Source organism: Schistocerca cancellata, chromosome 2 (assembly GCF_023864275.1).
Source record: "Schistocerca cancellata isolate TAMUIC-IGC-003103 chromosome 2, iqSchCanc2.1, whole genome shotgun sequence".
NCBI classification, from domain to species: domain Eukaryota; kingdom Metazoa; phylum Arthropoda; class Insecta; order Orthoptera; family Acrididae; genus Schistocerca; species Schistocerca cancellata.
This window is the reverse complement of record NC_064627.1, coordinates 235,852,524-235,865,828: the sequence shown is the minus strand read 5'-3', so window position 1 is coordinate 235,865,828 and position 13,305 is coordinate 235,852,524. Positions and strand designations below refer to the sequence as shown.

At 40.2% G+C, this 13,305-nt stretch overlaps 1 protein-coding gene across 1 annotated transcript in view; it reads left to right on the top strand.

Moving 5' to 3' along the window:
* LOC126161575 (glutathione S-transferase-like) overlaps nucleotides 1-13,305 on the top strand; it is a 370,746-nt gene that overhangs the window by 331,162 nt on the left and 26,279 nt on the right. Inside the window, exon 4 of the mRNA XM_049917515.1 lies at nucleotides 11,162-11,329. Within this exon, the coding sequence (XP_049773472.1) occupies nucleotides 11,162-11,329 (168 nt within the window). The remainder of the gene's footprint in view (nucleotides 1-11,161; nucleotides 11,330-13,305) is intronic.

The following is a 13,305-nucleotide window of genomic DNA, read 5'->3' as shown; positions in this document are numbered from 1 at the left end:
TGTAGGTTTATCTTATCGTTATGTTCTAAGTTTCGGGCTATAGTCTTTACTGAAGTGTGCCTCACTGCCATTTGTATGGAATGACATATGCAACATACAAGTACGAGATTTGGCAGTCTACGAACAGTTTTTAAAACTCTGTGAAGACCATTATTCACTCCTTTCATAACTGACGAGTTATCGGTGCCTATTCCAATGAAATTTTCAATTTCCAGGTTGCGGTATTTTAAAGTTATTACGATGGCATCCGCCAGACACTTCGCATCGGCTTTTCGGCTAGAGTAAGCGCCAAAAATATCGATACAGTTTTTCTTTGTGATTCTCTATAATATCTTATTTAATTCCTAGATGTTTTAAAATACTTATGTCAGTGGATTCGTTTACCAGCAGACTAAATTTTTCATTACCGATGTCAGCTCGCAGTACTTCCTTGAAATGTGGACCCAATACTTCACTTATTATTTTTGAACACGTCGTTCGATGTAATTGTAATTCTGTTGTGGATTTAGAGACAGAAAACATGTTTTTACACAGTTCTCCCAGATGTTCCACAGTCAAAACCGAACAATGTTTAGCAATGAACAATGCAAGTGATGCTTCTGCTTCGCTAGAAGGTCTACTATTGTCCATTTTTTGTAATGGCGAGCTCTTCTGTGCCAAATGTATACCAAGTCCCATTTTAGTTACTTGATTTCAGCATTTTTTTTATATCGCTCAGTTTAACATAAAATTCAATTGACAGTAGCGACACATACCTTTACTATCACTTCCAGGAACTGGTGTCAGCCATCCGTTATACTCAGGTTTATTCGCTCTTTTTTTTTTTTTTTTTTTTTTTTTAGCGCTTTTTCTTCACCGGTAATTCCATTACACCACACTGTATTCACTCACCAGACACGAAGCAACACAAAGAAATGAATATGTGCAAATATACGCTTGAGCTTAGCCTTAGCTTTAACAATGCTACCCGAACTCTTCCGAAATGACACGAGACTAGTGTTGCCAACAGCATATAACTTTTTCCAACCAGATTAAGAGTAAAAAAACTAAAAATGCCTTAAAAGAACTAGATTCTAAATTTTTATTCAGAAGCATAGAAATGACAATGAAACGCCACTCACTCGAGATATCGACTACATAAATAACATATATTTTTACCAAACTTACCTAAAACTGGATAAGAATGTCGTCTTCGCCATTATTGCCATCGTCCTCATGAGAAAGAGACGTTGCAGTAGAAGTTGATGGTCTCGATTTATATGCTTCAGTTGTCCCAACTGTTCCGAAAACTGACTGAGGAAATATGTAATTATGGCAACACAGACTCTTTCTGCGAAGATCTGCACGAATCCCTAATATGGCGTTTATCATATCTGTACGCATTCGATTTCTTATCTTCGTTTTGACGAGATTCAACTGGGTGAATATTCTTTTTACCTCGCCGTTGGACCAAGGAAGTACGAACCTAGATAATGCAAATTCTGCAAGTTCTTTAAAAGGATTTTGACCGCTGGCGTCATGGTAACTGAAAACCTCACACTAGAAATCGACAGAATTGTAACGTTATCCCACTGAACGACGGTCATTTTTTGCCACTGCAATTCAATTATTGTATTGGTATCATTATCAACGTGAGAGCTTTCTAACAGGGGAATTAAGGGTTCTTTTACCACTACAAGCGCCTTTCAAACTGCAAGAAGAGATAATTTCCTCAATACTTCAATGTTATCAGGCAATCTTTGCTGTAACTGTTTGGCAAGTGAAGAAGCAAATTTTACACATTTTTCTCTAATACACACGTCAAAAAAAGTTTTGCATAACCCCAGCTCCCAGAAGTCCTGAAGATAGAAGTTGACTGTGGATGTTGTATTACAAGCACAGTTCCTTTGACTGGTCAGAGATGTCACTAAACCTGCCCAAAGATGTAAACAACGATGCATGAGCAGCGCCTATTAGACGAGGGGGTCCGACAGCCGATCAGTTCTAGTCATTCTACCAGGAAGGAGGTACACGGCTCGTGTTGTTTGTAGTTCAACCATGCTTAGACGGTCAATACCGCGGTTCGATTGCGTCCGCATTGTTACTTTGTGTCAGGAAGGGCTCTTAACAAGGGAAGTGTCCAGGCATCAACCAAAGCGATGTTGTTCGGATATGGAAGAGATACAGAGAGACAGGAACTATCGATGACGTACCTCGCTCAGGATGCCCAAGGGCAGTGGATGACCGATACCTACGGATTACGGATCAAAGGAACCCTGACAGCAACGCCACCACGTTGAATAATGCTTTTCATGCAGCCACAGGACGTCGTGTTATGACTCAAACAGCGCGAAATACGCTGCATGATGCGCAACTTCACTCCCGAAGTTCATGGCGACGTCCTGTTTTGCAACCACGACACCATGCAGCGTGGTACAGATGGACTCAACAACATGCCAAATGGACCGCTCAGGATTGGCATCACATTCTCTTCACCAATGAGTGTCGCATATGCCTTCAGCCAGACAACCGTCGGAGACGTGTCTGGAGCCAACCCGGTCAGGGTGAACGCCTTAGACCCACTGCCCAGTGAGTGCAGCAAGATCGAGGTTCCCTGATGTTTTGGGGTGGCATTATGGGGGCCGACGTACGCCTTTGGTGGTCATGGAAAGCGCCGTAACGGCTGTATGACACGTGAACGCCATCCTCCGACCGACAGTGCAACCATATGGGCAGCATATTGACGAGGCATTCGTCTTCATGGACAACAATTCGCGCACCCAACGTGCACATCTTGTGAATGACTTCCTTCAGGATAACAACATCGCTTGACTAGAGTGGCCAACATCTTCTCCAGACATGACCCTATCGAACATGCCTGGGATGGATTGAAAAGGGCTGTTTATAAACGAGGTGACCCACCAACCACTCTGAGGGATCTACGCCGAATCGCCGTTGAGGAGTGGGACAAACTGGACCAACAGTGCCTTGATGAACTTGTGGATAGTATGCCACGACGAATACAGGCTTGCATCAATGCAAGAGTACGTGCTCCTGGGTATTAGAGGTACCGGTGTGTACAGCAATCTGGACCACCACCTCTGAAGGTCTCGCTGTATAGTGGTACAACATGCAATGTGTGGTTTTCATGAGCAATAAAAAGGCGGAAATGATGTTTATGTAGATCTCTATTCCAATTTTCTGTACAGGTTCCGGAACTCTCGGAACCGAGGTGATGCATAACTGTTTTTGATGTGTGTGTCATGTGGAGTAAATTACTCCATATTTGGTTTTGATTCATGCAAAACAGAAGCTGGTTTCATCACTTAGTTTTCTGTGTGCTCATGTCCGTTTGTTCCTGCTTACGAATCCATGTTTGAATTGTTCGACTTATATGCGTTGTAATTATACTGTTCATATTCTACTTTATTTTATTTCGTATTTGTTTTTCATACTTTGTCGCATTTAAGGGAGAACTTCATATTAGCAACTTTTGATAGCATTGATATTCATCCTTACAACATCTTGTCCCAGGATCAGTACGTATTTCTGCTTTGAATGGTGTTCCATCTTGTCACGGAATGAATATGTATTTCTGCTTTGAATGGTGTTGCTTCTAACCACTGTATTGTAGTCTTAGTGACTAAGACATTCTTCCTTGCAAAGACTAAAAATGCAACAGTAGCTCAGCAGATGTGTTTACACTTCATTAACATGCACGACAAACAATACATTTTAGCAGAAATCAATGTCCTACAGTCATTTCCGACTCCAGTGAAAATTTAAAAGCAAATAATGCACACACTCATCATTTCATCATTGGATCTACTTGTGAGTTCTGTATAACTAGAGTTTACTAAATGTAGTAGCACTGAGTACAACAGAATGCAGCTGCAGAATATTTTTGCTGCATAATGGTAACTGGCAAAATAACTGTGTACGAGGGTGAGTCAAATGAAAACATTAAATATTTTTTTAAATATTATTTATTGTGCAGGAGTGGTACAAAGCTGTATCACTATTCAACGTAATCTCCCCCACACTTAATGCAAGTCCTCCAGCGCTTACAAAGTGCATAAGTTCCTTTAGAAAAAAATTCTTTTGGTAGCTCGCGCAACCACTCATGCACCGCGTGGCGTACCTCTTCATCAGAACGGAACTTCTTTCCTCCCATTGCGTCTTTGAGTGGTCCAAACATATGGAATTCACTTGGGGCAAGGTGTGGTGAGTATGGTGGATGAGGAAGACACTCAAAATGCAGGTCTGTGAATGTTGCAGCTGTTGTACGGGCAGTGTGGGGCCTTGCATTGTCATGTCGCAAAAGAACGCCTGCTGACAGCAATCCACGTCGCTTTGATTTGATTGCAGTCCGCAGATGATTTTTTAGGAGATCTGTGTATGATGCACTGGTGACAGTGGTCCCTCTAGGCATGTAATGCTCCAAAATGACGCCTTTTTCGTCCCAAAGGAGAGTCAGCATAACGTTCCCTGCTGATGGTGCTGTTCGAAACTTCTTTGGTTTTGGTGATGAGGAATGGCGCCATTCCTTGCTCGTTCTTTTCGTTTCCGGTTGGTGGAAGTAAACCCAGGTTTCGTCCCCATAACGATTCTTGCAAGGAAGCCATCACCTTCTCGTTCAAAGCGCCGAAGAAGTTCTTCACAAGCATCAACACGTCGTTCTCTCATTTCAGGGGTCAGCTGCCGTGGCACCCATCTTGCAGACACTTTGTGAAACTGGAGCACATCATGCACAATGTGGTGTGCTGACCCATGAATAACCTGGAAACATGCTGCAATGTCATTCAGTGTCACTTGGCGGTTTTCCTTCACTATGGCTTCAACTGCTGCAATGTTCTGTGGAGTCACATCTGGTTGTGCCTGATCTGGACGAGGAGCATCTTCCACTGAAGTCACACCATTTGCAAACTTCCTACTCCATTCGTAGACTTGCTGCTGTGACAAACTTGCATCACCGTACTGAACCTTCATTCGTCGATGAATTTCAATAGGTTTCACACCTTCACTACGCAAAAACCGAATAAAACCGGCGCGAAATTTCGATTTGTTATTACAAATTTAAGGTTTTCATTTGATTCACCCTCGTACTTTGTCACTAATTCCACAAATATACTTGGTGGAGAAAAGCAACAGCATTCAAAGCAGAATACATATTCATCTAGGACAAGATGTAATAAAGTTGTATACCATTTCTGTCAAAAGTAGCTAACAAGGAGTTCTCCATTCGACGCAGAAAATGCGAAAAACGAATGTGAACAAAAACAAAGCAAAATACAAACAAAACCCTCACAACGCATTCACGTCAAGCAGCTCACAAATTGAAATGTATGTAGGAACAAACGTCCACAGAACACTATGTAACGAAACTAGTTTCTGTTTTATATGAAACAAAAACAAATATGGAATCATTTACTCCACACAATATTACACATGCATGCAAAAACAAAGCAGAGTGCGAGCAACACATTCAGATTGAAATTCAAAGAGGGCAATACCAACAAGAAGTCATAATGAGGAACACAGTGAGATGAAACCAGCTGTGTCACGGCATGCCAGATGATTTTTACGTGTGGTTGGTTTGGGGTCTATCGGCTGGTTATGATTGAACTGATGGTGTTCTAAGGACTGCAGTGTGGGATGTACTCATCACGAGAGGCTGAAACATTGCAGTTATGTTGATTAATCAGTGTGTTTGTGGAGTATGCTGAAAAAATAATAGTTTCACTCTCCTCCACCAGGTGAAAAATGGCACTGTAAGCAATCAGAATGTGAATTTTTTCCTGTTTCGACGTCAGTATGCTGTACAGATCTCACAATGAATATCGATCGCTTTTAGGCCTTTAGCACTAAGAAATCTTATAACAGCCCGTACTTCACAGTCGGCGGGACTCACGATTATCGGAGGCATCTTAAACACTCAGTACACAACGTAAACAAGGAAGAATCAGACTATAATGGCGTCAGTGCGTAGATTAAGGTACAGGCTTTAATGTAAAAATAAAATTATTGAGATATCTTAGCATGTCTTTTTATAATTTCAAAACGGTACTTACTAAAAAAACACACCTCGTATAATAAAGAACAATCTGACAGAAGCTAATACTCAGTCAGACGTTGATAAGATTTCATCATTGTGCAGAGATTGGCAACTTGCTCTAAATGTTAAGAAATGTAAAATTTTGCACTTCACAAAACGAGAAAACGTAATAACCTATAACTATATCATCACCGAGTCACTGTTGGGATCTGCCAACTCATGCAAATACCTGGGTGTAAAACTTTGTAGGGATAGGAAATGGAATGATCACATAGGTTCGTTCATGAGTAAAGCAGGTGGTACACTTCGGTTTATTGGTAGAATACTGGGGAAATGCAATCAGTCTACAAAAGAGATTGCTTACAAATCACTCAAGCGACCCATCGTAGCTCAAGTGTTTGGCACCTTTACCAGATAGGACTAACAGGGGATATTGAACGTATACAAAGAAGGGCAGCACGAATAATCACAGGTCCGTTTAATTCATGGGAGAGTGTCACAGAGTTACTGAAGGAACTGAACTGGGAGACTCTTGAAGACAGACGTAAACTATCCTCAGAAAGTCTATTAACAAAGTTTCACGAACCGGCTTTAAATGATTACTCTAGGGATATACTGCAAACCCCTATGTATTGCTCATACAGGGGTCATGAAGATGAGAATAATTACTGTAAGCACAGGGGCATTCAAACAATCATTCTTCCTGTGCTCCATACGTGAATGATACAGGAAGAAACTGGGACAATGAGGCGTACCCTCTACCATTCACGACGTATATGCAGATGTAGATGCATGGTGCTGTAAATTCACAGAACTGTCACATACTCGGTTCTACTCCGCCACTTCTTATGCAGGAACATCCACTGCACTCAGCTTATGTGGCTGTGGCGTGATTCCACAGTCCCCTTCATTCTCTGTCTCACCCGAGCTTGTGCTCCGTCTCTAATGACCTCGTTGTCGACGGGACGTTAAACACTAATCTCCTCCTCCTCATTCTCTGTCCGTTTTTCTTAACATCATCCCAGTTTTGCGAGAACACAACTGTTTACACTCCTCTATTTTCATTCAAGGTTGGGTAACATAACATGTCGCTTGCCAGGTGGAGATGTGCTTACGGAAACCTACATCATCTCTAGGCAGTTTCAAGAGTTGTGGCCGTGCAAAACCTCTGACCTACATCATGTGACTCCTGGTTGTGGGACATCTCAAAGATCGTGTCCATCACGGCTGTATCTGAACTCTTTCTGATCTGAAGACTAACATACGACGACATATCGCTCTGATTTCACTGGGTGTACTGCGAGCAACTGCCAACCATGCAGTGTTATGGTTTACAACTGACTGTTGAGTTGAAAGCACATATTGAACACGTCGTAACTTGTGACCATATCCTAACAAATGTGCCAGGACTATGTGTTCGATCGTTCCTCCCCTTTTCCTGCAACCACATTGCATAATGACTGCCTACAGTGCCATACATCTACATGGATACTCTGCAAATCACATTTAAAGTGCTGGCAGACAGTTCATCGAACCATCTTCACAATTCTCTATTCTTCCAATGTCGTATAGCGAGCGGAAAGAACGAACACCTATCTCTTTCCGTACGATCTCTGATTTGTCTTATTTTATCGTGGTGATCGTTTCTTCCTATGTAGGTCGGTGTCAACAAAATATTTTCCCATTCGGAGGAGAAAGTTGGTGATTGGAATTTCGTGAGAAGATTCCGTTGCAACGAAAAACGCCTTTCTTTTAATGATGTCCAGCCCAAATCCCGTATCATTTCTGTGTTACTCTCTCCCATATTTCGTGGTAATACAAAACGTGCTGCCTTTCTTTGAAATTTTTCGATGTATTCCGTCAGTCCTATCTGGTAAGGATCCCACACCGCGCAGCAGTATTCTAAACGAGGACGGACAAGTGTAGTGTAGGCAGTCTCCTTAGTAGGTCTGTTACATTTTCTAAGTGTCCTGCCAATAAAACACAGTCTTTGGTTAGCCTTCCCCACAACATTTTCTGTGTGTTCCTTCCAATTTAAGTTGTTCGTAATTGTAATACCCAGGTAATAGTTGAATTTACGGCTTTTAGATTAGACTGATTTATTGTGTAACTGAAGTTTAACGAATTCCTTTTAACAATCAAGTGGATGATCTCGCACTTTTCGTTATTTAGGGTCAACTGCCAATTTACACACCATTCAGATATCTTTTCTAAATAGTTTTGCAATTTGTTTTGATCTTCTGATGATTTTATTAGTTGATAAACGACAGCGTCATCTGCAAACAACATAAGACGGCTGCTCAGATTGTCTCCCAAATCGTTTCTATAGATAAGGGACAGCAAAGGGCCTGCAACATTACCTTGGGGAACGCCAGAAATCACTTCTGTTTTACTCTATGACTTTCCATCAGTTACTACGAACTGTTACCTCTTTGACGGGAAATCACAAATCCAGTCACGTAACTGAGACTGGTCGCTGATGTCTTTAATTCCTTTGCATCTTGACTGTTGAGACAGTCTGGAAACAGTTGCAATACATGTTCAGCTCTTTCACTACATTTAATATTCCATATTTCTTCCTCTTTTTCCATAAGTTGCAAAAGGTCCACTGCATTGTCTATCTTGGTCTGATGAAGACAAGTTATTTGACACTATTTGTGATACAACTGGCTTGTGTCTCTTGGAAGTGTCACTGTGGAATGCTTTGCCCATGCCCGTCTGCATCACATCCCCACCACATTGCCGTCAGACATCCATGGCACACCATGTCTGTGTGCCCTCTGCCTTACACGGAGCCCTTTCTGTTGGATGTTCAGATATTTTGGTCATATACTGTAGCTCTTCACTGTCCACAATATACTTTATTTATTATACTTTCTGCATGGCAACAGCTTGCTCTGACAACCATGTCACAGACAACCAAATTATTTGAGGTAGATCACGTCCCATTGAGCATTTCCTAACAATAGCTCTCATTTGCAGTTAGCTCTCTTTTAAATTGCTCTGTGTGGTCCCAACTTTTTTAAGTTATAAAATGTTCATTTGTACTCTTTAGTGTAAATAAATTATGCTAAGCTGTGAGTACATTAGTGAAATCTATCAGCGCTATGTAAGTGAACATTCTACATTAAGATATTCTCATACTCCTATTGACTGAAAAAAAAACTAATCAATACTCTCATCAATGACTTTTGGCCATACAGAGCTTACCAAGAGATATATAACAATAGCATAAAAATCTCTGGCTTTGACTGCAGATATAATAATTGAGCCATAAGTGAGACTCCCAAGCACTAAATATTTTGATTCACTGTTTCCCTAAGAAGATTTATTACCTCAGATTTTTGCAGAAATCAGTATTACAAGACCCATCATATCTCAAAATTTTGCAGAACTGGTTGGCATTCATAATTACAATGACTTCATTTAGAAACAGGATGGAGCCCCAACCACATTTCCTTACTGGTGTACAAGCATTTATTAACAATGACTTTCCTCAAGGATGAGCTAGCATTAGGAATTCTACTGATTCTTGACTGCCTCATTAATCACCTAGTTTGTATTATCACAGTTTACTGTCTTAGTGTTTCTGCTATGAGCATCTGTGAAAGACTCAGTTATGTGTCCCTCACAAATACTGTAGGTTAACTTGTAAACCACATAACAGCAGGGACTGCAGTAATATCATAGTAGTTGCACAACCATAGGACATCTTTAAGTGTCATGTAATACTAATTTGCATCAGGAGGAATGCATACTGAGCATTGACAAAAACTGTAAGTAAATGTTTTATATTTGGAAATACTGTTCCCTTCATAAGTTATCATAAGATTCTATATTCAGAGAGAGAAAAAAGGGAGCAAAGAAAATAATTTTTTTTCCAGATGGATTACATTAATTATTTAACATTTCATATTCGTATAATATACCTAAAATTCAAATGGCGAGAGAGAAATAACCAGCACTTATTTTAAACACAGTAAATTGTAAAAAGTGGAAGATATTTCTGCAAATCCTGTTTCCAGTTTATTAGCCTTAACACTCACAACTCTGCATTTGCTAGATATAATCCAGTGAATGAAATCACTGATTTGTTGCCACCATGTGGGATAGCAGCATAATACACTAGAGCAATGTCGGTTTTTTGGTTTGCCTAGTTTATATTTTATGGAAACTAATTTCATATGCCATAATGAAGATACATAAAACTGCAATAAGGCAAGGACCTATTGCTCCAAAAGTTAACATAAATTGAAGTCCTTAAAATGAGTCATAAGTGTAGCACACTCCCACAGACTTCAAGTGCTGGTAACTTACTTTTAAGCACCCTCTTATGTTGTTGTCAGACATATGCCAAAAATGGACTTTACAAAAACTTACTTGCAACAAACAAGTTATAGGCTAAATGGTTCAGTCCATAAACTCATGTGGTATTATCCTCAGTTCCAGCAGTCTGTAACTTACTTAATGCAAAGGTGCATAGAAATTTAACACAATCCTGGGAAGCTTGTAAATTTGCTATGAAATACAGAAAAAAAGACGTAGCTTGGATACTGTTTGGATATACAATGACACATCAGAAATTCAAGCATAACATGATAGCAGAGAACACTGTAGTCAAAATTTAAAACTTCTATTCCTCAAATCAAACAATGGAAACTCCTGGTAGGAATATCAACAACATAAGAAAAGACAGATTGCTACTTGTCATAAAGTAGACATGTGAAGCTGCAGAGAGAGGCAAGATTAAAAGATGCTCAGAGCCTTCGCTAGTAACACACACACACACACACACACACACACACACACACACACACACACACACACACACACACATACACCTGATGTACACAAGAGATCCAACTCCAGCATCCTGGCCCAAGGCATGTACAGGAGGTGTGCTTGCTTGTGTGTGCATGAATGGATGTGTATCTCTTACTGATGAAGGCTGTAGTCAAAAGCTATATGTGAGTGCCTTTTAATTGTGCCTGCCTGCAACTTGACATGTCAAACTTCTATTTCTATTTTATTTACTTATTTATTTATTTATTTAATCAAGTGCTCAGGGACAGAAAGCATTGAGAAGCTCATAAATTTTCTAATTCAAGTGTAATTTAATTTTTACAGGGATGCCATATGGAATGGTACCAGTATTGGAAATAAATGGAAAACAAGTAGCCCAGTCAAATGCCATAGCACGTTATCTTGCCAGGCAATATGGGCTGGCTGGTAAAGATGAGTGGGAAAGCTTACAATGTGATGTACTTGTTGATACTCTCTCTGACTTAAAGCAAGGTATTCATTTACACTTAATTGCTAAATTTTTTTAGGATAAATTGTATCAGAGAAATTTCTTAATACTATAGGGTCTAGTCTTCTATCAAATAGAGATACAGATATACTAACAAAGAATCTTGTTGGTAACAGTTCCATGTCCATTTCTCACAAATAAGACACTTTAGTATGGTTATACAAATCTGTTGATAGGGAGTAACATACAAAAATGTGAAAAATCTAATTTGTCCCGTTTAAGTTGTCTAATACACTCTTTTTATTTTATACTGTGTGTCTGTCTTGAATGAGTAATACAGGGTGTTTCAAAATGAATGTGCATGTTCTAAGGCTCTGTAGCATTTATTACATTCAAGTTACAATTGTAAATAATACATCAAATGAAAGAGCAACTGAAGCAGTTTTTCTTACAAGTGTTCAGTGGGACCACCCTTCATCTGACATCGAGTTGGTGTGGGAGTTCTTCCCAAACCTTGATCAGTGGGTCTGGTATAATTGTTGCAACAATACTGTTTCTAAAGTCAGGTGGTTCAGTGGGTAGCAGAGACACATATACAAGGTCCATTATGAATTCCCAAATGTAAAAGTCATGTTGAGTCAGCTCTTGTGTGAACCTGCGGTAATGCAAAGCAAGCTCTGGCATTCAGCCCCTTGTGGGAAATGCAGTGTTAAGGTACAACGTCGTTTAACCAATCGTGCACTGATTTATGCCAATGAGAAGGCACACCATCCTGCTGCCAAATAAAGTTCTGTGGTTCAGCTTCTTCCAGTTGAGGAAAAGAGCCATAATGCAGAGCATCAAGATAAGAAATACCAGTAATAGTTGCTTCACCGAAAAACAAAGGCTTCTCATAAACTTCTGCCAGGATATGGCACAGAAAAATTCAGCTTAGTCTCTTTCCAGCTACATCATCTCATGGGGATTTGTTGACCCCCAAATGTACACATTACTTGTGTTCACATTTCCACTTAAGTGAAATGTCGATTCATCACCAAAGACGACATGATCCAGAAAATCTTCATTGTCATGCAGCAATGTTTTGGTTGCAAAGTTGGCACATAAGCGATACGCTGTAGGCTTTGAAGCTTGTAACAACTGCCAATGATAAGTCTCCTTAAGTCTCAACACAGGTGTCACTAGAACTGCTAGTTCACGACTAGCCTTCTGAACTGATTTCTTGGGGCTACGCATGAAAGTCTCTCACTTGTTCAACACATTGTTCAGTCACTCTTGGCTTTTTCCATTCTCTTCCTTTTGCATACAGCTATACAAACAAAATTGTTTGAGTTGCTCTCTTATTTGATGTGTTATTTATAATTGAAGGCAACGGCCTTGCCGCAGTGGTTACACCGGTTCCCGTGAGATAACCGAAGTTAAGCGCTGTCGGGCATGTTTTGGCACTTGGATGGGTGACCATCCAGACCGCTATGCACTGTTGCCATTTTTCAGGGTGCACTCAGCCTCGTGATGCCAATTGAGGAGCTACTCGACTGAATAGTGGTGGCTTCGGTCAAGAATACCATCATAACGGCCGGGAGAGCGATGTGCTGACCCCACGCCCCTCCTATCCGCATCCTCCACGGAGGACGACACGGCCTTAAAACCCGTATATTCATTTTGAAACACCATGTATTTCCTTTGCTATCACTTCCAACTGTCTACATTTTTATCACCTCTCTTTCTACTGCTTGGATCTACAAGGAATACAGCACTCTGTTTCAAAAAGCTTAAAATGCAGCAACTTTCTAGAAGTTATTGAGAATAATCCAAGTTTCAGTGGGTTTATTGACGAGTCCACACATAGGCCTACAACATTCTTACAGATTACTGAACTATGTAAAGCATAGACAATAAAGTTTTGTGACAGCAAACTAAACTCATATCAGGTTAACTTTGTGAGGGTTAATAATCTGATATCTAGGCTAATGAAATATGGTACTCAGACAAAAAGTTAAAATTTTGTTGTACATATTGTAGT